Source organism: Centroberyx gerrardi, chromosome 18, assembly GCF_048128805.1.
Source record: "Centroberyx gerrardi isolate f3 chromosome 18, fCenGer3.hap1.cur.20231027, whole genome shotgun sequence".
In the NCBI taxonomy this organism is placed as follows: Eukaryota; Metazoa; Chordata; class Actinopteri; order Beryciformes; family Berycidae; genus Centroberyx; species Centroberyx gerrardi.
The window spans coordinates 23,402,559-23,428,801 of record NC_136014.1 but is presented as its reverse complement, the minus strand read 5'-3'; the positions used below and the strand labels follow the sequence as shown (position 1 = coordinate 23,428,801).

At 41.5% G+C, this 26,243-nt stretch overlaps 2 protein-coding genes across 2 annotated transcripts; both read left to right on the top strand.

Annotated features, from left to right (window-relative positions):
• The first annotated feature begins 662 nt into the window (after positions 1-662).
• On the top strand, positions 663-1,940 carry smim8 (small integral membrane protein 8). The gene is made up of 2 exons (XM_071927426.2): positions 663-931; positions 1,703-1,940. Exons 1-2 carry the CDS (start codon positions 803-805, stop codon positions 1,859-1,861), a joined length of 288 nt encoding a protein of 95 aa, XP_071783527.2. The 5' UTR covers positions 663-802; the 3' UTR covers positions 1,862-1,940.
• A 3,929-nt stretch (positions 1,941-5,869) lies between these two features.
• LOC139933356 (uncharacterized) lies at positions 5,870-24,770 on the top strand. The gene is given in 23 exon segments (XM_071927419.2): positions 5,870-6,008; positions 6,304-6,390; positions 6,984-7,111; positions 7,249-7,344; positions 8,923-9,036; positions 9,096-9,236; positions 10,978-11,138; positions 13,002-13,148; positions 13,919-14,021; positions 14,371-14,499; positions 14,862-15,047; positions 15,656-15,864; positions 16,437-17,474; positions 18,113-18,221; positions 18,676-18,783; positions 19,387-20,937; positions 21,309-21,431; positions 21,543-21,671; positions 21,751-21,943; positions 22,355-22,479; positions 23,175-23,365; positions 23,902-24,035; positions 24,538-24,770. Coding segments are annotated over 23 exon segments (5,454 nt in total). The 5' UTR covers positions 5,870-5,989.
• Positions 24,771-26,243: the final 1,473 nt, after the last annotated feature.

Here is a 26,243-nt window from a genome sequence, read left to right as displayed (position 1 = left end):
TTTATGTTGAAAACACAGGTATAAAGTAAAGAAGAGTCAATATCTGTCTATTTACACAAGCCTGACAACCATCACCATGGTGCACTCTAATGCAAATAACATCTCCATGTCCTGTTGTGTGGGTGAAATGCATAAATGAACCTCAATGAGGGAGCGAACTGCGTTTTTTTCTCCTGATTTCACTGGCGTGTAAGGAGACTAATCATGTAATTTTGATGAGAGTGATAGCCTATTGCGTTACACTTGCAATTAATAATACATTCAGGTTTAGGCCTATCTCTTCCAATACAGTTCTGGCCTGCATCTCTTTTATTTTGATAGAATTAGATAAACTTGACAGGTTATATAGAAAATCATAATGAAAAATCACTATCATATTCCTATAATATTGCGCTGGACACTTATGTGTGTGTGATACTCAATAATTAGTCTATAGTGACTTTATCATACTTTATGGTATTTTTTCTAATCTCCAATGATTTTATAACAGAATTTTCTGTGGTATAATTTTTATTTTTGAAGATTTTGATGAGATTTTTGTATAGTATCCTAAAAAGCAATATCATAGGGTTACTATAGTTGTACATGTGTAGTGTTGACTGTATTCCAACCACTTGGGGGCGCTGTGGGGTTTTAAATTGTATATTTTTGTCACTCTCACTACACTCGTTGATTGTGATGACTTTGAAACATGGCTGCACGCAGAGAGCCAACATAGCCCAGAAACCTGCAATGTTTATCTGTCAGACTTAATTTTTCCTATATTTATCCAGAGTGGGAACTTTCATAAATTTGACTGGATATGGCAGACACGGAGGCCGGTAAAGGGAAGGAGGCTCCCGCGGAAAAAGGGTACAAAACACCCGGCCTGAGGGGCGCACGGACCACGACGCTTTTCCGGGCTGTCAACCCTGAACTCTTCATAAAACCAGTAAGAGCCTTGAACACTTAAATCCTGGAATGTTGCTGCATTCAAGTCCTGTGGGAAAGACTGTTGATAGCTTCGTACTTTAAAATACCATTAAAAGTCAGCTTCTGGGTGGTATATACTGCTTGGGAAGTCGTGATTTGGCGATGAACACCAACTCAATACAATAACTAAATACAAACACAAACCAGCAGTCAAGAGTAAGGGGTGATATGTTGACTTAAAACAAAATGAGCAACGTGAACGATTTTCATTACGTCAATCATTTTATTGTTTTATTATCCTTAATTATATTTAATCGTAACTCTTCACATGTCGTGGCAGGACAAAACTAGGCTACTTGTTTTTTTTCGTTTGTGGTTCACATTGCAACGTTTGGTTTGCAGTAAAACAAGAATTCAAACGATTGTGTGAAAAAGTCGTTGCTTTCAATTGTTAAATCGTTACGACGGTTATTCCCACTTTACGTGAATGCAGCAGCAACAGACAGATTGGCCTTTCCGTTAGGCTACTGTAACGAATTACTTTTACCATTTGCAGTGATATTACAGTTACCAGTAAAGAAAAGTCGTTGTTTATGTTACCCTGACTTATCCTGAGTTTTTGAGGTAAAACCATAACGATACTGTACGTTATTTTTTTTAAGTAAACTGGATAGCGTAACATGAACTCGATTTATTATTCCAACCATGCCAACACTGAATCAGATTATCAGGTTAAAAGATGGTCCCCATGAAAACCTTTCAGTATAACTCAGGCTGTGTTGTCTTGCAGAACAAACCGATGATGGCGTTTGGCCTGGTGTCCATCACCCTGTGTGTGGGATACCTGGGCTACATGCACGCCATGAAGGAGAACGACCAGCAGCTTTATGAAGCTGTTGACAGCGAGGGGGAGAGATACATGAGGAGGAAGACTTCAAAATGGGACTGATGACAGGGTTGCAGATATCTACACTGCTACAAGTTTGTGTGTATGAGGACTGAGTGGATTAAAATCCGACTGAACTGTACCACAGGAGTATGTTATTGATTTCTGCCAATGCTCATTTCATTTAACGGTAGAAGCTTGGAAACCGTTGTAAAATAGCCTACACTATAAAGTCACACCTATGACCACATAATGGTTAATTTCAATCTCACCACTCCTACAGCTACTCATGTGTTGCTAAGCAACTTTTGTAATACAATGGTTTGTGGATAATTGCTTAAACTAATAACACCCTGATGGGAAGTATATGCAATTCAGTTTAGCCTTCTGCTACATCATAAAGGGCATTTCTATCATATTTTTACCCAAGTGACCTACCCACCTAAACTGTCACTTTTAGGTTGCTAATTGTACCACGATATAAGAAATGGTTATAATCCAGCTCCAAAGCCCTTGGCATCATTCAGCAATTGAGCCACTGGGCTTGCCTTGCAAGACTAAACTGTTGCTGTGATAGAAATTCAGAAATACTGTTCAGAAAAATAGAAACACCATCTCACCCTTCCCTTCATGGATAAAGGATCAGAAAAACTCACAGTAAGAAAACACAAGTCCCAATAGCAGGCAGGGCTGGATGGTGACATGAGGATACAGCTTAAAGTTTACTGTCACACACACACACACACTGTCTATTTTTGTATTGTTATTCCAGTCAGTATATCTTATAAAATGCTGCTCTTGGGGCAGGAATAGTGTACTGCAGGCATTTGGCATTCTACCTTTAGTAACAGCCAATTGTATACAGTCATGCTGCTCTTGGGACATTAATAGTATCCTGCAGGCATATGATATGTTACCCTATTAGCCTATTGGGCATCGCTGCTCTTGGGGCAATTTAAAACATTTTATGTTGTAAGAATTACAACGTTTTGGTTCTGAGACCTTCATGACTGGTGACTAAAATCTTTCCTGTCGAAGGTCTCAGAACCGAAACGTCATTCTTCAATCAAATGTTTTAAATTGCAAGTATAGACAGTGTGCAGGAGTCTCTTCGCATGTTCTGTAGGTCTAAGGTAGGGTCCTGTAGGCAATTGCTGCAATTCCAGCAATCCAGGAGACATCGGAGTTAAACCTTTGCTCCTCCACATTGAGAGGCTGGATGTCCTCCAGCAGGTTTACGGCTGACTAGGAGGAGACCTCAGAGTAGACCCAGGACACTGCAGGGACTACATTTCTCAGCAGGCCTGGGAGCGTGAGGAGACCATGAGGAGCTGGAGATAGCTGCTGGGGAAAAAACATCTGGGATGCTTTACTCATTTACCCTGACTGGGATAAGTGGCTAGATGGATGGATATTTGTTCAATTCAATTCTTCAAAAGTAGAAAAAATATCTGTCACTCCCTCTGTCTGTCTGTCTGTCTGTCTCTCTTGTTTTGACCTGACAAGAGACTTCCTGCTGCAACCTGAGCACACCAATAATGTGGCCAGCAGGAGGAACAATGTGGTTCATGAAGAGGTGAAGCCGGTCAGCATGTCAAGTACTGAGAACACCTGAAGGGAAGAGAGAAACATGGCTCAAAAACAAGTCAGGGTGATGGAGAAGAGGTACGAGGTTCAGCTGATGGAACTAAAGCAATTGCAATAACAAAACTCAGGAAGGATCTCCAAACTGGCCAGTAACTCAGCAGGTGGATGTGGACTTCCAGAGACTTTTCAGGATTTCAGTGACCAATGTCAAAGTCAAAGTGTTTTATTTATCAAATGTACAGTATCACACAAGGTCATTCTGAATGCTTTGAAGACTTAAGGCCCAATTTCGAGCCGAATTTATCCTCCCTCCGACAAAAAACTCTAGTGGGGGAACAGGAGATCACGAGGGCAGCAGGCCTAATATCCTTACTTACCTATTTTATCTTCATTTATTTATTTATTTTTAATGTCATTTTATGAGTTGATAATGTAATTTACCTGACAAATTATGTATTTTTTGTGTTTTATGTGAAGCACATTGAATTTGTGTATGAAATGTGCTATATAAATAAAGGTTGCCTTGCCTTGCCTAATAGCCCATGACCATTTAATAAAGTCAATTTTTAGCTGCAGTGAAGTTTAATGGCTTGTTTTTTGTAAAAGCCCCTGTTTAGTCTTCACTGATTGGGATTTGGTCAAGAAATTTGATGTGTTTTTTTCCTTGCATGGTGATTAATGGGATTCAGATTAATGTGATTACAAAAAGTAGGGAACTACAGTTATTGAAAAACACTATTCAGATTACAGATACTTAAAAAAATAGATAATATCTAAAAAAATAGATAATTTGTTGTTTTACTGAGTATGTTATGCGAGGAGAAAAATGCGGTTTGATTGAAATCATAGATCAAAACATTAGTCCAAATGGTTGACTATAGTTGTATGTGATGAAACACTAACACTAATCAAACTATAGTCTCTGAGTTAGAATCTATTTTGCTTCACATTCAACTGTTCTTTTAGGCAAAGTGACCCAGTTACAGTTTAGTTTAGTTTGAGGATTACTTATAATCTGAAGCAGGTAAACAGTAATCTGATTACATTTTGAAAGTGACCTACCCAGCCTTGTTTGTTTGGCACCAGAGGGCACCAACCAATCCAAGTTTCCACTGTAACAATGTGTGAGTCCAGTAGATTATCTTTGTTTAAACAGGATGGCCCGCCCCTTTCAGCCCACGATGATTTACCATTCTCCTTTTCCTGCCGATTTGTTTACCAGCGAAATGGCTCGCAATCCTAAAATTTCAGCCTGGTTTCCTTTCAGTCATGAGATTCACAAGTCAAATGAGGTCAAATTCCGATCATAGTTTTGGCAGCTTTTTGATTCATAATAGATTTTTGGAGAGTAAAATCTGTCCAGATAGAAAATCTCTCCTTCAACCCATCACATTTTCTCTCTCTGTCTCCTAATTTATGCCACAGCAGCTGCAATTTCCCCTTTCTTTAACCCACATTTTAATTTCTTTGTAGCCCGACTGGAGCACTTTGATACTGAGTGGGAGGACTCACATTAGGCCAAAATAATTAATAATTAATTCAGCTTGGCTTATGTTAAAGCCAGGCTGTCAGTGAGTGTAATTCTCAGGCATGTAGTCAGACCAGTCCAGTGTGTGTAAAGGCCAGGTAGGTCTTACATCAAACTGTGCTGTTCCCACACACACACACACACACACACACAAAGGAAATACTTGCACATACAGGCATAGCCTACTAACCTACTAAATAATCACACACATAAATATACATGTAGGCCTATATTACTTCCATTGCCCATACACAACCATATGAAACACCTGCATACAGTGTATTTATATTTATGTACACTACCAATCAAAAGTTTGGACACACCTGATTGAATGTATTATGTTTTTCATTCTCTTAAAGCCATTTTGATCTAAAGGCTTATGCTTAAATGCTTGAAATTTGTTTCTTAGACAAATATAAATAGTAAAATTGATGCCTATGTATGAATTTCTTGCCTTTCTCTGCCTTTCCATCAAGGCAAAGGGCGGCTACTTTAAAGAATCTAAAATATAAGATGGTTTTGTTTTGTTTAACACTTTTTTTTTTGGTCACTGCATGATTCCATTTGTGTTATTTCATAGTTTTGATGTCTTTACTATTATTCTAAAATGTGGTGTGTCCAAACTTTTGACTGGTAGTGTATATATATATACATTGCACATGCAGGCTTATATTTATGTGAGTGCAACTGTGTATGCCCGTGCAAGGGTTTCATAGCCTGTGTGTGTGTGTGCAGTAAAGTCTGAATGAAGCCCCTGGCCTGCACGACCTTCTCACACAGCATGTCCCGTGTTTTCCTGTTTCCTCCGCCCCTCTCCATCTCACTCCCAGGTTATAAAGCAGACCCGAGCATCCAGCCGGCGGGGTATTCTGCTCGGCCGGCCGCTTCTGAACGGACGCAACATGGCGGAGAGAGGCAGGAACCAGCAGCAGGAGCCCGACTCTGTTTCCCCACACCACAGTTAGTAGAAATGCTCGTCAGTAACCAGATAGTAAAGGGAAACTTTGCTTGTCCTTTACCAGAAAACATTGTGGAGGAAAACAATGCCTTAGAGAGCTGCGAGTGAGGATTTCGAGATGAGCCGACACGCAACAGGTAGGAGATATGAGGAGACAAGTGCAGCCTCCTTCTCCTTTATATACTGTGACTAATGCGGCGTTTAACATGCCTATTTATGCGATTATAATAGGATAAACAAATGTAGAATTTCGTGCTGTAGTCTATTCATTTTCTTCAGTTTTATACTCCTCCTCATCTGCCAACTTTTGCTGGGCGGAGAGGAATTTGCTGGACCGGTTTTTTTTTTTCTCTCCAGTGGACATGTTGGAAAAAATTCTTCTCCTCGGGCATGTTTTCAATAAAAATAATCATTTCCCACAAAAACTTCCAGACATGCAGGAGTCCGTCCCCGCCCCGCCGCCGCCGCTGCCGCTGCCTGCGGATCATGTGCTCGGCTCTGGAGCAGTGTTGTTCCCTGGTAATCCAGACTCTCCACGGTCTCACACACACACACACACACGTTTATATTGATTTACTGTATGCAAATGCTGTAATGTGGCTAACACTGCAATCAATGACAACCTTGGCAAGGAATTTGTATTTTGTATGCAGACTTATCAAGCTTATTTCAGGATGATTTGGGTCATATTATTGCAGTGGCAAGATAATTTTGCTGGTAACTTTTTTTTCTGGATGAAATGCATTTGCTTGAAAAAGATGAATCATCCTACAAACTGAAGTTATATTGACATTAATAAAGTGAAATGTATTGAATTGGTCTGCCAGTGCAGATTTAGGCTAAAATAATAAAGTGAAATGTATTGAATTAATCTGCCAGTGCAGTTTTTGGACTAAAATAACAAAGTGAAATGTATTGAATTAGCAGTTTTGGACTAAAATCATAAAATGAAATGTGTTGAATTAGTCTGCCAGTACAGTTTTTGGACTAAAACATCCAGAACTAAGGTTGGTAAGGCTGAATTCAAGATAAAACAGCTTGCCAAACGTGTCATTTTGTGCAGTGTGGACTATAAATTTTAGATAACCTGTGTGTGTTTTGTGTGTGTTCAGGTGCTTTTGATCAGCATGGCTGCCCTCTGATCGTGTTCCCAGCGGACGCACAAGCCAAACTCTCCTCCGATCTCAGCAAAGCAGAAGTGGTGGACTTCATAAACTACTTTCTGTATCTGCACAAGTACGTTTTGAGTCAAAGAGGCTTATTGTCTGCGGGGGTATGAGCGCGAGAGAGAATGTGAAATGCTTACATAATGTTATATAAGCACGAGATGTATTGACCGGGCCGATAACTGTTCCCTCTCCTCATGACAGTAAAAAGCAGGAGAAGGCCGGCCTGGTCTCGGTCGTGGCCGATTTGAGGAACGCCTCGCTCTCCACCTCCAGGTTCATCGCCGAGACTCTTCTTCTCCTGGAGGTATCATGTCATTTTACACTGCCTGGTTCTGCTGTGGATAACTGGCCTGTGGCAAGTTCCCATGCTTCTTCTGAAACTAGATATCCTCCACATGCAGAAAGTGACACCCAGATTTCCAAAATACTGGCACAAAACAAATTGAGGGGCTTTGTAAGGGACTGTGGGTAATTTATGCCCTTTAAGGAAATGGAAACACTTTAACAGGCTGGATCCTCAATATCTGAGAGACTGGATAAGGAACTAGTGGGTTTTTTTCTCTCTAAATTGATTTATAACACTTTGGAAATTAACTGTTCATATACAGTCTTTGTCTTCTAGTATTAGGGGGGTGATATATGATTTTTTGGGGGAATATATATGGATGACACTCCAGCAACAAGCAACAAAATGAGACACCTTGATAGCAGAAACATTTGGATAGATTTCTAAGTGATTAAAGTGATAATGTCCAGGCAACTCCTTTGGGTGCTGTTGTCACTAAAATTGTGTCACTACCTTTTGAAGTACCTTTCTTTAAAGCTGCACTAGGTAACTTTGCATGTTGGCAGCCCCAAAATGGCAGCAAGAGCTAACAGTTTGAAAAATTATCACTTCAATATCCAGAAATCAAGTGATGCAAAGTCTGTAAACTGCACACATCAATGTCATGTTTCACCAACCCGGCCGGTCTGTGATGCTTTATACCAAAGGAAACCAAAGAGATGAGAGAGGAAAGCTTTTCTATTGCAGCCCCACTTTATTTAGGCAGATAGGACGGGTGTATTTTGCTCAGTGCAGCTTTAACTGTAAGTTAAGCTGTAAACTGTAGCTGTAAGTTCAGTTTAGAAACATTTGGTTACAGAACTGTCCGCTTGTCATAGTTTGATCTATGGCTTTAGCTGCAGCACCTGGCCATTTCTGCAGCGGCTTATTCTTCAAGATGTAGTGAAACGAACAAGAGGAGTCGCTCCTCAGCACACGACGTTCGGCTTGTGATTGGCCTCTCGGCTACCAAAGCTCCTTTCTTTCAACATAATGTTACGCAGCTTTCACGTTAGCCATGTAAAGCGCTCACGTCCTGAGTTGATCTTCAAAGTATAATGCCACATGCGTCACTTCCTGGGTCGGCGGCGGTCATAGTGGAATTCCTCATGGGGGGGGGGGGGGGGGGGGGGGGGAATAGCGGAGCTGTCAGAGAGGCGGTCACATGGGTTGTCGGTCACACACTTAACAGTTATTCAATAGATCAGCCTCGGCGAAATTACATTAAATGAGCAGAATTATCTGATGGATTTTGGCATTCAAATCAATTCTTTGCTTCTCAGAAATGAGCTTTTAGAGTTTTTGTGGTGGAGTTGCTGGCTGATGACAGCAAGTATGCAGACAGTTTATACATTTCATTTTGTAATTGGAAACTGCTGTGATGGAAAAGCTCAATTCAAAACATACACCCTCTTATTATTCAGGCTGCTGGTGCTGCTTCATTTAAACGAACGAACGAAATGATCTTTGGTGTCATTTGCCTGAATTTTACTTGGAAGGATGGTTCATTGTTGGAAGGATTCTGCTTAATTTTTGTGTCACTATCTCTCTTTCTAGCTGCATAAGCGGACTGTCCACACCGTTTACATGATTCAACCCAAAAAGAAAGACGTGGTCAAGCTGCTGCTGAAACTCCTGGCTCCATCCAAGTCTTACACTGCTTCTTTCAAGGTGAATGAAACAACACATACATTGGATATTTCATTTAGATGTCACTTGTTCCCCATAAGTAACACGGCTCTCTTGCTCTGCAGAAAGTTCTTCTGAAAGAAGCGTCGGAGCTCTGCAACTACATCGACCGCAGCCAGCTCACTGCGTCTCTGGGCGGCTACTTCATTTACTGCCATCAGAGCTGGGTTGCTTTCATTAAGGTACATTTTAATACATACACATAATATGTCCGTACATCCACACGTATAAGAAATCAACAAATCCTGACCAGTTCTGTGTATCCAAGTCAGCAGAGTGTGTGATTTTATTGTAAAGAGCGGTCTTGTTGGCTGCAGTGTGATTCAAAGGACAACTTATGAAAGAGTCTTATGATCAGCCATATCTCCAGTAGAGGGTTTAACACAAAGTAACATTGTCCTGCTCTCCTCAGCAGCAGCACACACACACCCACACACACCCACAAACACACACACACACACACACACACCACGGTTCTTCCTAATCTTCGTACTAGTACACAAACACATGTTCTGCTCATCTGTGACGTACGTTACTGAGGGAACATTGTACCAAAAATATTTATTCCAACCAAATATTGTCATGGGCGATTGTGATGGAAAGCGTGCTGCTGTTGAGCCGAGCAGTCGGCGAGGAGATGTTTTCATTTGTGAATCCATTCATGAGATCCGTCGAAGCGGCCTGCGTCTATTGTTCGTTACCTTGGTGAAGCTTGCGCAAATGCCTCGCGTAATCAGCTGACCTTATTAGCAAGTGAAAGGGGCCCCTCTTTCCATTAGATTATATTCAGTCATGTTCAACTGGGGCATTCGGCCATGTTGACAGTATTCATTAACCCCGGGAGCTCTGATGGGAGCGTTGTAGTAAAGCTGTTTAGGATGCAGAGTTGGCAGCAGAAGCTCATATAGACCTAGATCTAGATTGTGGGCATTTGGCAATCGCAGCAACTTCAAATGAGTTGCTTTGTGTTTTGTTGGGCGTTATTCAGAGCAACCTTACAATGAGTGCAACAGAATGAGCTTAAATTGATCATGAAACATTACAATTAGAGCAAGGAACAGTGCCTGGTTATAGAAGCAAAAAAGAAGCAAATTCTGGTCCTGAAATATCTACTTAATTGTCAATAATTAAAGACTGCTAGAAATGAAAGGTGAGCAGAAAGTTTTTGTGAATGATGATATAAGAAACCTGTAGGTTAAGGTTTAGTTTTCCTCAGCCAAAAAAACCCAAACTTGTTTAGTAAAGACAGAAATCCAAGCTGTTTTTCATAATCCTTTACTTTCAGACTTCAATTTCTCAATTTTTAAGTTGAGCCGAAATTGTTTATATTAATTCTGAGAGAATACATATCTGAGAGCGGACATATTTGTTTAAACAAATATTTGTCAAGTAATATGAAAATTTGTCAAATAAATAATACATGGAAAATATATCTAGATGACATTTTGATACAATTCCTTATCTTCATAACTAAAAGTTTTAATGAGTTTCTAGAGGATAAAACAAATTCTTACAAAGATGGGAGCTATAAATTGCATTTTCTAACCAGCTTTTTAAAAAAATATATTTTTGAATCCTTATTCAGCACTAACCTACAGTATTTGTAAAGTGATCTGTCATATGCTGTACACTGTTGCTTCACATGTGATGCCCTGTTGTACCACGTGTGTCAGTGTGTGCTGTTGTTGTACGGTTGATACACAGTCAGGCTGGTGGACTGGGTTTCAGTGTATCAGAAAACTTGCCTTTTACTTTTACAACACAACCAAACGTCAGTGTAACAGTATATGTGAACGCAAAAGATGCAGCACCATACATACATATATTATACAAGCAGCTTCACCGAATCACACATGTATATATCCAGTTACTCTACAGTTGGTGTACTTGGTGGTTAAAGTGACTCTGGTTCTGTCCCTGCAGGAGATCGATGTGTTCGTCCAGGACTTCCTCTCTGTGGTGCAGCGGCTGCCGTCCTGCATCTCCACCCTGCAGGCCCTGTCCCGGCTGCCGCTGCCCGCCTCCCGCTCCGAGCTGCAGCTCTTCTGCTCCACCAACGAAGCCAAGTTCCAGCAGCTCAGGAGGTCAGGCTTTCCCGCTCTGGAATATTTCAACTGAGTTTACTCTAGCCAAAATGACAATCTTGATTTATTTTTTTTAGCCACATATCATCAGGACTAGTAATTGTAATTACAATATCTAGTGAAATAATCAAGATCATTTTGCCTCCCAGTTTAAGGATTGTATAATTATATAATTATGGCTAAAATGATAGTCTTGATTATTTCACTAGGTATTATGATTACAGTTACTTGGCGATTTGAGGATCAAAATTATTTTACTGCTCTTTTTGCACTTTGCATTAATATCTTGACCATTTTCAGCTACAGCAGACATACTTTTTATTTTTTTAAATTGTGGAAACTAAAATTGCAATATTACAAAAAAATGATTATGTGACTAATCGTGCAGTCCTTACATTCCTTTATTTGCTTTGACAAACTTTCAATTTCAACATTCAAAGATGACACAACCCTAATTTTCTGCATTTTTCTTCTTTACTCCAAAGTTGTTTTTTTCACTCCAGGTTTTAAGATTATGTGAACTTATAATTCCCATTCATTTCTAGAGGGGATGTCCTACTTTTGAATGTTTTGAGAGCATTTCCCCTGAGTTTTGTCCATGATGAGCCTCCCCTTGAGCAAACAGGATTTGAGTTTCAGGTAGAGCAGCATTCTTACTGTAGGGATTAAATTACTTCCATCTAACTTCCTAGCCAGGTCTCTCTACATTGGCGCTCGACCTAAATAACAAAAGGTGAATCCTGTCCTGTGTATTGGTAAATATCTCCAAGTTTTAAAGAGTATTCAGAAACCTTATCCTGAAGTCTTCCTTGAATCTTGTGATTTTTGTGGGTGTGGGGTGTCATGTGAACAAATGGCCTTAGAGTATAAACCTTTGATGATAAACCTTGTTGCTTGCAGTCAGTTTTGCTTATTCTGTCTAAGTAAGCATACTTTGTATTTCTCCAGGGTAATGAATCCTGTCCTAGTTGATAAATGCCTTGTGAATAAAGTTATCTTCTGTTTGTCCACTGGGAATCTTGGTTTTACAGGAGCGTAGTTAAACCACTCCTCCTTTTTAGTATTTCTTTTTTCTTTACTGAGACAGTAGAAATGGAGAGAGGGATACAACAGGGGAGAAACAGGAGAGAGGATTCAGATGGGCTTTGTTCCCATGCCAACAGGGAATACAGAGCATTTTTCCAGAGGCAGTTACAGACCTTAAAGGAAAAATCCACTCTTGGATACTCTTACAAATGTTGTAATTTAACTTTTTTGGTGAACCCACTTTCACTCAACCTGCCTCGTCTACTTCTACTTCAGTTAGTGGTATCCTACATTTCCCAGAATGCCTTTTGACAACCTCAGAGAACAGGTGTGAATTTGTAGCTTTCAGTCAAAGGTGGACATATGTTAGCTAGCTAGCTATCTAGTTCAAACATTGGGGCGTGTCTATGATCGCAGCCACGCCCTCAAAACACATGTCTTGTTGCTGCATTGCATTCTGGTCTATTGAGGCTCCTGTGGGTGGAGAAATTGGTTTCTCTCCTCTTCTACGATGGAGTTCTCCCTGTATGATTGTTGAATGTTGGTGCAAAATGGCGGTGCTACAAAGAAGCCCTCGCTGAAGCTGATGTTTACCACTGATGTTTTAGATAGCTGGAAAAAAAAATAGATCAAACTCTATTGAACCTGCACTGTAAATATCTCAACGTAATGTCACATTGTCTACATTTGGCCAGTTATCCTTGGGAATAAGAAAAATAAACCACTAAACAACAAAATAGGCTAAAATGTTTTAGGGGTGGACTTCTCCTTTAACCTCTACACCATCTCTGAACACAATGTTATTTATATATGCTATACCTGTTGTGTTCTCTGCAGGGAGCTGGGCCTGGACGAGCTGCTGAGGCATTGTGAGTGTGTGGTGGGGAAGCTCCGGCGCCCGGAGCAGGAGCCGTGCTACCAGGCGATGGCCGGCACCGCCCTCTTCACACACACCGCCTTCGACATGCTGCAGAACTACAGCAGGTACTGGGGATCGCTGACATAGAGAAACGTTGTGCTCAAATGTGTGTTTCTTAAACCTCTAATAGTTCACGGTATGTGTGAAAGTGTGATTAGAGTTATGTTGCAATGATCCTGTGTTGCACAACAGGTAGAGCATGGTGCTAACACTAGGGTTCGACTGATATGGGGTTTTGAAGGCTGATAAACATATTTATGTATTGAAGCGATCGCCAATATTTTGTGCTGATCAATATCTTTAAATTTGACAATTTTTATGCACAAAAACTATTAAGTATTCAGGGTTTCTTCTAGAATGTCTTTCTTTGTCAGGGTGGAAAAGCCTCTGAAACGGCATTTAGACCGTAATGGGACACTCAAACTCTCCATTGAAACCCAGACTGGTGAAATTCTTTAATGTTTAGCAGCTCTTTAAGGCAGCTCCCTGTCACACTTATTCAATGGTAGAGGAACTCTGGGATACATTACTGCTATTTTAAGTGAAGAATTCATTGACAAAAAAAAAACATTATTGAATATTCAAATGGGGTGGGGGGGGGAGTGTTCAAAGATAATACATTTGATTGCATTTTTAACTATTTTTATGTAGCTGTGGTCAGGGTGGAGCGACACCAACTGGCAAACATCCAATATTTAACAAATTGTAGCTGCCAGGATACTAAAAAATCATGTGTTCATGTTACTGAAACACATTTTGAATAGCACATGTTGTAAAATGACAATTGATGATTCCAGTTCTGTAGTTCCAAGTCTTTTTTTTTTTTTATTTAAAGGATAACTGCAGCTGTGGAAAAGGTCGAGCTGCTGTGGCAGCAGGCCTTCTCTAAGGCCCGTGTCCAGCTGCAGGTCTTCCAGCTGCGTGAGGAAGCGCTGCAGGTGGGTCAGAGGGGAACGGCTGGGGAATGTGAGCAGTCTGCCCAAGTAGATCTGTTTCCAAATTGAGGATACAGTGACACAGGAAACGTCCTTATCTTTAGTGCCTTCTCTTTAGCCCTTTGGTCCTCGTGTCTACTCCAAAGCTCTACGAGTTGTAGCTTGAGAAGAGTCAATGCAATTTACTGAAACACAGCTGCTGCGCAAATCAGATGTATTGACAACAAAACGGTGATGGTTAGCTAATGAGATAATGTAGGACAGCCAAGTTGTTTAGAAATGTAGATCTTGTTCACACTTGTTCACATTGTCTTGTGGGAAAAAGTGTTGAAATGTTTACCTCTGCTTACAGATCACAGAACAGATTGAAACTCTTCTAAATGAAAAGCTCCAGCCTTACAGAATGGAGATCGCCAAGGATGCTGCAAAGGCGGGAATGCTGGCATCAGAATTTGAGGCGTCCATTTACACCCATGCTATGGTAGTTTTTATGTTTTATTGTACTCCTTTCACAGATAGGCACAGTGCATTGGTGAGGAATACAAATTTGATGATTTCATTATGTGCACTGGATTTGATTTCCCTTATTTGTCATTCAGGCATTTTGTTGCTTTTGCACACTTTACCTCCTTGTTGGGTTGTGATGTCATTGTACTGTTGTCCAATTCACTTGTCTTTTGATTTCTTTCTTTCCTTCTTTCTTTCTTTCTTTCTTTGTGGCAAGAAGCTACTTTTGCACACCTGTACAGTTCATTTGTACCTGCAAATAACCTCAACCACAGTTGAACTATAGCCTGTGTAATGGTAAAATGTTTCCTGTCAACCCCAACCCCCCCCCTCCAGGCGCTGGTCCGCTGTGCTGACGATGTGATCCACACACTGGTGGAGATTCTGCCGTTTGGTGACGGTCAGACCAGAGAGAGCTGGGTCCTGGATCTGGAGAGGCTGAAGGAGAAGCTCCAGTCTGCTGTGAAGTTCCCTCAACAAACCCTCAGAGCCGTTTCCAACTACTATCACTACTACAACAAGGCAAGTTCTGGGTGTTTGAGGAAATTTAAAGTAGATTACCTTGTCTCTCTTGTTAAAATTTTGGTGATACCTTTTTAATTAAAACAAACCAGGACAAACAATTTTAATTAAAAGTTCCATTCCAAACAAGTGCTATCTTATCTTATCTTACAAATGAGAAATGTACCATTTGAGGGGGAGTCATCTACAGGGATTAAACGATATGCTTATTTCCCGTTATGATTCGACAAGTGATATGGTGTTCACAATTCGACACAACAACGATACAATGTAATAAATAACAGTTCAATGACAACAAAGTATGACTGTGCATTATGTTAATTTCTGAGCCATGAATCTTTTGTATTGCGAATTTATTGAATTTTGATATATATTGTCCCATCCCTAGTCATCTACTATTATAAAATAAATGATAATACAAAGTTAAAACAAATTATATTGCCTTTTTTAAAGAACAATAGGTAATTTGTGTGAATGGTTGACCAAATTGCACTTAAACAGTCTCTACTTAACCTAACCCCTAACCCTGCCCCCGCCTCTCCCACACACACACACACACACAGGCCAACAGCTGGTACAATCTCGTCCTGTGTGAGAACGTCCTCCAGCAGCTCCTGTCGGGCGTTAAAGGAGACGTCGCCCCCAGGCAGCGGCAGGGGAGGAGTGGTGGGACGATCCCAGTGTGGAGGCAGAAACTGTCCGTCTTCCTGAAGAGGAATCCCTCCCCAGATATGGAGGAGCTGGTTCATCTGACTCATCTCTCTAATGTCATCCCAGACGGCCGGGTTCAGCAGGCGGGCAAGCAGCTGTCCCAACGGTGAGGAAGCAGTGGTGAAGGTTGCATTTCACAAAGAACTTAAAAAATGAAACCATGAGCATTTTTGGAATGGTCTCAATTATATGTAAAACATAAGTACCATTTTTAAAAGCACAATACATCTTCAATGGATCTCTGAAACTTTAACTACAACAGGTCTTTGTCAGGCTTTACTCTTTATTTTCATTTTGGTTATTCCATCATGCTCTAAACCTTTTACTGACCACTGTCCTAATAAAGAAATAACAAATCCTTTACTTTCAGTTGATGAAAAAGGCCCCTCCTACAGCTAATTTATGCCCCTACTATTAAACATTTGATTTAATTCATTTGGAGATGTTGTCATGAGTGAATGCATCACATCGCCACCATGTTGGCTGCATTATCTTCAAGTTTCAACTTCTACTACAGACACAGAGAGATTGAGCTAGGCAGGATCTATGTTAGCAGGGTACGTACTACTTGCCCAACACTCATGGATACATTCCTGTCCAAACAATGTATTTTTAGATCAATGGTGAACCAAATATTGTTGTGCAGCCATTTTTACAGTAGCTTTGCTTTCCCGCCAGGTGCATGACCCTCAGGAACCTTCTCAGCTCATCGGGGTCCGTGGCCGTCGGTGACCTCCAGCTGGCTTTACAGTGGCAGTATGAGCTGCTGAGGAGCAGCCATGTAAATCGGTCCCACGCTGACAAGGCCACAAGCAGAGCAACCGAGAACGTTCAGGACGGCCCTGATACCTCCACGAAACCTGCTCCCAGATCAGAGCACCACATTAAGGATAATGCAAATGGCCATGGTTCTGTTTCTAACCTCACTAAATGGGGAACTGGAAAGGAAGCGACCCACCAGCAAGCCCTTCTTGGAACGTCCCCTTCCGCTGCAGTACCTGGGACGGTGTCGGCTGAGGGCAAGCCCCCCTCGCTCAGCTCGTTCGACTCGGGATTCGACGGAGCGGGGAGCAGCCACCTAGAGGCTGGGGGAGGCAGAGAGGGATGGGAAGGATTGTCCAGATCAGCCGGGACTAGGGACTCGGTCAGACCTGCCGCCAGCCAACCTCAGATCCACGAAGAAAACATCTCTAGCGTTTCCGATTCTGAAGACCACAGAGAGGAGTTTGATTTCGGCTCTGTGGGAAACTCCTCCAGGGCCAGCATCCAGATAATCCCCAAAGTAACTGTGGATTCCCTCAACTTCGAGATCAAAGTAAAGCGATCCGCTACGCTACCCACGAATCCATGGCTTAGCCTGCCAGTGGATGATCTGGAAAACTCGTACACTGTTACCATCACGCAGAACCCACCAACACAACAGAAAGACCCAAAATGCTCAGATCCGTCAGACCCGTACCTTAACATCGACCAGTCCAACCGGTCTCGAGACCAGCCCACGCAAACGCAGGGATCGACCAAAGGGCCACGGACCAGGGACTGGATACTGCAGTCACAAAGCAGCTTTGAGGATCCAGAATTGAGCCCCATATGTCACGTCCTGTCCAGCACTATTACCGATGGAAGAGACAAGTCCATCTGCACCACAGAGGGGATTCCCACTCTTCTCTGGGACTCTTACGACCTCCATGATCAAAATCAGGATGCTTGTGATGGGTAATGTATTATCTGTTTCAGGGCTAGGTTTAATACAATTAGGCTTCAAATCAAATTACTTTAAACTGCATTGTGTCACAGTCAGGGTAGGAAACCTTTTTTCCTTGAAGCCACATTAGTTCATGGATTCCAAAAAATCAGACACTTGATTTTCCTTAAGAATGTAGTGTTTGTTACCTGCCAAAGTGGCTAGTAGAGTAAATAAACCTAACAGCCACAGCCAGAATATACCAGTATACTGCTGGTGTTAATATGTTAACATCTTCTTGTTTTTGATTTTCATGTTTTAACTTTAACTGGAGGATCACACGGTGAGAAAATTCTATAACCTCTTATGAAACCTTTTCAAAACCTACTGGATAAACTCAAAAATGCAATCTGAAAGTAAGGCTGTTTTTCTTAGTTTCTGAAAAGTTTACATTTGGGAGATACAAGGTTTTCACTCGACAGCGACGATCTAGAAAGCAAGCAGAGGTGAAAAGTATTTTCAGTCACAAAACCACAATGGAGCAGGCAGAAATGAGTACAAGCACAATGCAGAACACTTAACGCTGCAAAAAATGCAGCAACAACATTCACACAAGTAGGAGAGTGTTGGAAGCGTTTTTATATTTTTACAAATTCTCTTCCCTTTCCAGCATGAGCAGTTCGATGATGGATGTCTCCCTAAAGGACTGGGATCTAAAGGAGCAGGAGGGTTTGAAGGAGGTGGAGGAGATCCTGGACAGGGCTGATGTAATACTGGAGGTGAGATATCAGCCATTTGAGTGGGCGAAAAAATGGCTAGTCTGGTGAAATAATTGCTGGCACGAACGGAAAACACATTATGGAAACACATGCATTAGCAGTTTCAAGACTTGTGTTTAGAAAATGGTAGCTTTTTTGAGAATGGTATCATCTATGTTTGATAAATATTGAGTGATTAAGTTGAGGTAAGTTCTCAAAATGGGTATAAATGAAAGACTAAAGACTTATTGCCAAATGTTTTTTTTACAGCAGTTTTGAGGTTCTATTCTTTGATATTCTGTCTAGTTCTAGACTAATCTCATTTTGGTTTAGTGTACAACCTCCACCATGACGATCATCCCCTTTTCCTGTTGTGTCCTTTGTTGCAATTTTAGGAGTCTTTGTGGTTATTTTTATGATTTATCAAAAGGGCTTTATTAATTTAACTTTAACTCTTTTGTCTTTTGTACTCCAGGAAGAAGAGAATGTTCTGGCTCAGGAGGCCATGCTGGATGTTCTCATGAGGTCAGAGGGAAGACAGAACCAGTGGGCATTGTGGGACAGCAAGGACCAGCTTGGTGCGGTATGTTAAGCATTATGTATAGATTTTTATTATTATTCTTCTTCTGTGGTGTTTTTGCACTGCACTTCCCCGAGATCTTTTGGCAATACAGCAATGTGGCCAGTAGTGTGATGTCTTTTTCCTTGGATTTTCTGAGTACTTTCTGAAGTTTGAGTTTCTGAGAACTACCCAGTTCTTCTTCTGTTTATTCCAAAGTAGACACACAATGCACTTCCTGTGTTACATAATAAACTGCCCTACAAACCTCTGGTTTCATTTCACACAAGGCTGTATATTTACATGTGCAATAACTGAACATACCTGTTCAAAAGAGGAACTATTGTTTGGGTGAGGAGTTGCCAAATGGGAGTAAATATTGACTGGCTGGTAGGTTAGTCTATTGTGGGTAGGAAACCAACAATCATTCAGGAGTCCTAGTGTAAAAATTAGTGTCATTTGTAAAATAGTGGAAGTGGTTGAGCTTTGTTATTTACCAGCCAATGTGACCAGCAGACGAAAAAATGTCCTGCCCTTGTTAAACTACACAGTTTGTTCATACATACAGTTGAAACCTTGACTATGTCCATTATCCTTGTCTTTTTTGTTTGTTTTTTTGTTTTAAAGATGTCATCCAGTGAATTGGCTGAAGCCGGTGTACTTGGCCTTGAAGACTGTCTCGTCTCAGCAGAGTCGGAGAACATCACTGAACGGAAATCACCAGGTTCTGCAAGTGAAAACAAGGCCTCTGATGACAACGAGCGCTACATTGAAGGTGTGACTGCGGCAAGTACGGTGGTACCCTCCAGCAGGCCGGACCTGCTGACTGAGCTAAGGAAAGTCAACATCCTGGACGAGCTGATCATGGAGGAGAACCTGAAGATCCATGAGCTCAGACGGTGTGACGAAAACCCGGAGGAGGAACTCCCAGCGAAGAAACCTCCTGACGCAAACGGGCTGTCAAGTACAAGCAAGGAGAGGCAGGTTTTCCGGCTACAGCTGGAAAAGGAGAAAAGGGAGGTGGAGAGGATGGAAAAGAGTTTGAATAAAGAGCGCAAAGTCAAGAAGCACGGGAGCAGAGTCAGGAAGGTTGTGAAATGTTCTGTAATGGACAAGACGAGAACTGAGAACCTGGAGGACCGAGCGCTCTGGGACAAGCTTTTATCCGGAAGTCGGAAGCGATGCCAGAGCGCACAGCATTTGACGTCGATGGTCCAGCACGCTTTTCTCGTTCAGGATACAAGTATAACCCGCAACACTCAGGCAGAATTGGGTCCAGACATTGCCGAAGAGACTGTGCCACCAGATTTGGGTCCATCTGTACACTCCCAGTGTCAAGAAGATACTGTAACAAACTGTAATCTGAAGGATGGTTCTGTTGCTATACCCGCAGTTCCCACTATAACTCCACTAAGTAGTACCTCTGATCTTAAGGAACCTTCTGAAGAGGCGGGAATCCAACCTCAGGGATGTATGGATGAGAAAGAATTAGGTAGAGAATCTGAGGAAAACTCTAGAACTTGTAAACCGGAACCTTCCTTGACTCTTGAAATGAGGCCGGACGATGGAGCGTTTGACCCAGGCGGTAAATCGAACCTTCCTCCTGTGCCTAAACCAAGAAAGGCCTCGCTTTCCGTGAACGACGGCTTCGCAGAACACGAAACTCCTCATTCCACAGAGTTGATGAACGCAGCTGTGTCCTCAGTCGCTCGAGATCCAGGTGTCGCACAACTTGATCCACAAGATGCCCCGCCAAAGCCCAGAGAGCGAAAAAACAAGACCCCGGCCAACGGTCACACCTGCAGTATCAGTCCGAATGTCAACGAACACAGCAGCAACAACAACAACAACCACTCCCTAGTTGAGAAGTGCATGGTGTCACCTGATGACCACAATGATTCTTCTGAAATATCTACAGAAAACAGAGAGAACTCAACAGAGAACTCAACAGATTTACAACTTTCAGAAGAAATACAGACTCTGTCTCCTGCAGATGAATCCCCAAATCTACAGTCACCACCCCAAGTGCCTCCTGACTTGCCTGTAGCATGTGACCTAGGTGGAGGAGATGAGCTATGTGAATTCATGCCTGATGGCCTTCATTACTCTGAAGCCACAAGGATGTCTGCCTCTAGGTCACCTGTAAACCAGGTCCAGCTTAACATCGACACCAGACAGGTATCTACTGTAATATACCCTGTGTTTTAGTTTTTCAGTTGTGTTCTTGTAAACCCCTTGAGTTTAGCTCACTTAACCAAATTAAATTAATTATTAATTCTTAGGGTTAGGGTAAAAAACAAAATCAAAAGCCAGATTTTTGAGGAATACCTTGAATATGAAAAGATTAAATGTTTTTGTTGTGAAGATATTGCATAAAAAACCACCCAGGTCATTTGCATCTAAGGGGTAAATGAAGGATTTTAGCCTTGACACAATTGAGCCATGGGTTGTTGTGCAAAAAGGGCTGTTACCCAATATTGGTTAATATTCACAGTGTTCTTGTTCTTCTGGTTCAGTAGTTGTTTCTTTTTTCACAATTTTGCTTGCAGATGACAGACTTTAAGACCCCCATCGTGTTGGACACGGGGTCTGGTTTGATGAAAGCCGGGTTTGCAGATCAAGACCTCCCAACAATTATATTCCCAACCATTATTGGGCTGCCCAAATATGAGGTAACGGCATAGCCTGAATTTAGCATGGCAGTTTTCTACAAAAAATACGGTCAAATAGTAACACCGCTTTCCTTTCGGCACGCCTTTCTGATCAGCAGTTTGTCTTGGTAGGAAATAATGAATGGCAGCCTTGAAAGGGAGACCTACATCGGACATGAAGCTCAACACATGAGAGGCGTTCTGGCTCTGAAGCATCCCATGAAGAACGGAATAATTCGCAACTGGGATGAAATGGAAAAGGTAAGCAGATATGCAAATGCAACCTTCCAGTCACAAGCCGACTTCTCCACACAACCTAATGAGAGTCTATTGGTTTCAGATTTGGCATCACACCTTCCAGCAGCTGAGTGTGGATCCAGAGGATCACCCAGTTCTGCTGACGGAGGCAGCCATGAACCCCCTGGAGAACCGGTCGCGGATGGTGGAGGTCATGTTCGAGTGCTTCAACGTTCCCTTCGCCTATGTGGCCATGCAGGCAGTGCTGGCACTCTACGCATCAGGCAGATCCACTGGTAATGTTGTCATTTTATGCATTGTTTTATGCATTATTTACACCATTTTTGGTAGTTCATTGATGGTCCATGTCTTATCAACTCCTGGAGAAAACCTGGGACATATGAAATTGATTTAAAGGTTTTCATAATTTACTTTTTATTGAGGTTAAATTGGTAGATAGCTTGATAGAGATATGGCAATGGATCGATTGTTTGATAGATATTCACATGGATGAATGAATAATTTATTATAATCCCTATGAGATCTAACACTTTTTTTATGGCTTGGACTTCTATCTGTCTCATCTTTTCATGTACTGTATATTTACTAGCTGCTGTGACAACCACGTTTTCCCTCAGATCAATGTTTTTTCTTCTATTCAATCTAAGATTTTATTATTTTATTCTAATCACTGTATCTCACTGTAGGTGTGGTGTTTGACTCTGGGGACGGAGTGAGCCACAGTGTGCCTGTGTTTGAGGGATACTGTCTGCCTCATGCTGTGCAGCGCTTTCCTCTGGCTGGCGTCGATGTTACCATGCATCTTAAAAAGGTATTCAGAGATGCATTACTTGTTCTTTAGATGGGAGTTTATAGGCCGTGATGTGAATTTTTTGGGCAATGTAGATGAATAATGCTTCCACCAACAGGCAACACAAGGCCAAATCTTATATTAAAATATTTTCTGGTAACTAGATGTTTCTATATGTTTGTTTATTTATTTATTTATTTATTTACCAGGGACAGTGCACATTAATCAACATTTCAGTTTCCACATCAATGTAAATGTGCCAGAGTTAGATAATGAGCTAATTTTCATCTGTAGTCCCTGGGCAGGTTATTACATGGGCAGGTTATTACAGCAAATTACACTAAAGCAGTAATGCTGAGGGAACACCTTAGGCACTATTCCACAAATTTATCAAAATTATCTTTATCTTATCGTATATCACTGCCTTAGGTTACTTGTCCACTGGCAACCTCTCTTCACAGCAATGGCTTCTTTTTCTTATTTTGAGTGTAAAGGAAACATTGTACATTCCTGACAACGCTGAGAGCTTAACGTGTTCTTAGCGTGTCCTGTTTTGCTGTGAAATGTAGGTAAAAAAAGATGAAATGTGTCTAATTTATGCAGTGAACCCTGTATGTACCGTGTCTATTTTTGTGCACTCTTATGTGCAAGCTTTTATTCTATAGGTATAGGTGCACTAAATTGAGCATTTGGTCTTCCTGTGTGTCTTTTGAAAGCTTCTTCAGGAGCAGGGGGTCTGCATGCGGACCACTGCAGAGATGGAGATTGTGAGGGAGATGAAGGAGAAGTGCTGCTGTGTGGCTCTGAACTACGAAGCGGAGCTGACGCAGGGGGGGTCGTCCAGCAGGGAGATGGGTTACAGCATGCCTGACGGCCAGCTCGTCTGCCTGGGCACCGAGAGGTTCAGGTAACAGTCTGCCCATCACATCCTGCTTTAAATGGACACTTAACCTAATGAGTAGGGGCCATCGAGGGCTGCATTACCACGGGAACTGTAATGAACTTGAGGTTTAGTTTGTATGTTTTTGAATAAATCTTACTTGCTGTCAGGATGGGAAATGAATACTAACCACCAGCTAAATGCCGGGGTGTTTTAGCTGTAGCTAGTAAGTCTGCCTACTCTACTTGGCTGGTAAATTATTATGCATTATATTTCTTTCTCAGTATCTACCTTTTTGGTTTTTGTCCTACACACCTGTCACTCAGACTTTGAGATGTGCAAAAATTCATTTTTCTAAATTTTGAATCTGCCAGCCACCATGACCAAAGGACAAATAAATTAATTTCCTGCCCTCCTGGCTGTGTACAACTAGATACAGGGTGACTCTTTATTATGTTGTACCATGTCTAAATGCAGTCTGTTTAAAGCCATCTGGTACCAAACAACCCTGATTCATAGCAGACTGTTCAGATGGGCCACCTGCTCCCCTCTCTTTCATCCAGGGCCCCTGAGATTCTCTTTAAACCTGAGCTGATTGGACGAGACCATTACGGGATGCACGAGAGCGTTTTCAAGTCGATCCTCAGCTCAGACATCGACCTGCGGCGGGGCTTCCTGGGGAACATCGTCCTGTCAGGTAACAGTTGGTTTTGGTTAAGGTATTACGCAACAGGTTGTTCTCTGCCAAGACAAGAAAATGTCCAGAAACACTTGGTGGTAGAATATGGAGTCCTTTTATTATGATAAATAATATGATTGTTTTTTTTATTACATGCAATTTTTAATTCAACATCAAAAACACCAATATAAAAGGATTATGACATTAATAAAGATCACATACCAAAAAATTAACTAAATGAATAAATAAAGGGAAAAAAATGTATAAATAATGACTTATGATAAATCCCATAAAGCACTGCTTCCCTGTTTTATCTAAACAGAACTTCTGGCAACTAGGGAACTAGTTAATCTTGTTTCTCCTGTTTTTTGTTTTATTTCCAAGAAAGCCTTTCAGACAGTACACACGCATTCAGAAGTATTGCGTAAAAACCATGACACGACAGCATTTGCAATATTACATTCTGTTCCAGTTAACTTGATAAACCGCCCTGAATGAGTTTTTCATTTCCTTTGCGGAGGTGGAAACACGCTGCTGCCCGGCCTGCCTGAGCGGCTGCAGGCTGAGGTCGAGGGCATGGTCCCCCCCGACATGGCGGAGTGTGTCCGCGTCACCAGCCCCAGAGACAGAGACTTCTCGGTGTGGAGCGGAGGAGCGGTGCTGGCCAACCTGCCCACCTTCACCTCCGCCTGGATCGGTCGAGAAGAGTACGAGGAGTTCGGACCGCAGATTGTCTTCAGGAAGTGCTTCTGAGCTGGACTCGGGGGGTCTGCGGCGCCGGACTGGACTCTGTGTGACGTACGGCTCAAGTTCTCACACCAAGTGCAATATACATACAGCTCTTCTACAGTGCCATGCTTCTGTTCTGAGCCGTTATAATCTTTTATCAGTGTTTGTCTTTGTCTTTTTTTTTAAGTATTGGTCACCTTTTTTCTGTGGAGTCAATTTTATCCTCGTCATCCCGCTGAATCTTGACTTGTGCTCTCCAGATGGAAGCTCTTACTTGACACTAGCGGGTGAATCTTGACCCGCCGCTGAGTTTACGCCTTGACATTTTCTTTATCAAGATCTGCCAGCTTGGCAAGGATGAAACTGCTGTTTTTGTTGTCAAATCCTGGTCAGTTTGATGGCATCGTCCTCAATAACCTCTGGCTGTGTTTCCTTAAATTTCCCATCTTGGGAATGTATTCCTGTGTCCCAATTCTTGATCCTTTTTATGCTGGATCACAGGGTTACTACTCTGTATGCCTTTTCTAAAGTACAGCACAGGGAGAATTTAAATGTTTCTGGAGTATTCCCTACCGATTAGTGTGATTTTAAGGCACTAGAACTATAAGTAGGTAAATTGGAGCTGCGAAGATGGCCTTAATTTAATATTTTATTGTTGCCTGCTATCTTCTCATTTCCAGAATACCCAGTTTAGAGACATACAGAAGAAACGCAGTCAGTGTACTGACCCAAATTAAATTTAAATATAATTCTAATATGAAGTTATATGAAATTTTTTAAAGTAAATTTTTGGAAAAACAAATTCTAATCTTGTCTTTTCCATGTAGACGTGGCGAAAGTTGCATTAACTTTGAAACTTGCATCAGTACAGACAGTGCAGTGTGTTTTCCCCACTGGATTCTTTTGTTTTTGTTTAGAGTTGAAAGATCCAGACTCGCAATTTAAAAAATAAAAAAAATCACTTAAAATGGACAAGTCATCTGTGGTTTACATCACTTCAAATCACTACAAATAGAGCTGTAATGCATGCAGTATGAGTTCTGTATTTGAGAAAACCCCTGGCTGATTCATGTCTTAATAGTCATGTTTTCTTGCCTTGAGTTTTCCCTCTTAATCACTGATTCTCTACTTGAACCGATCTAGTTTTTGTAAAGGTTTGTGTATAGTCTGTAAAAAATAAAAGTGTAGTATTGGCCTGGTAATGCCTGTCACTTTGACTCAGTCTGGTATGTAAACAGACGATGCCAACTGCAACTGCTACAGGTACAATATCTGTCCACTGAATTCTGAGTTTTGTCTTTTTGTTTTGTTAATATTTGCTATCACTTTGAGTGCAGTTTCTTTCAGACTAATTTCTGTCTTTTTTTTTTCCTTACACAGCTGAATCTCAGAGTAGTGTGTGTGTGTGTGTATTTTTTTTTTTAAATACCTGTACAGTAGTGTTTGTTGCTCAGCATTGTGAAAGGTGTTCAATGGTGCCAAAACCGCTGCATTTGC

Coding starts and splice junctions, on each gene's coding strand:
- smim8 (XM_071927426.2), top strand. CDS start 803: ATGGCAGACACGGAGGCCGGTAAAGGGAAGGAGGCTCCCGCGGAAAAA. Junction 932..1,702: donor CTGAACTCTTCATAAAACCA/GTAAGAGCCTTG, acceptor GTTGTCTTGCAG/AACAAACCGATGATGGCGTT.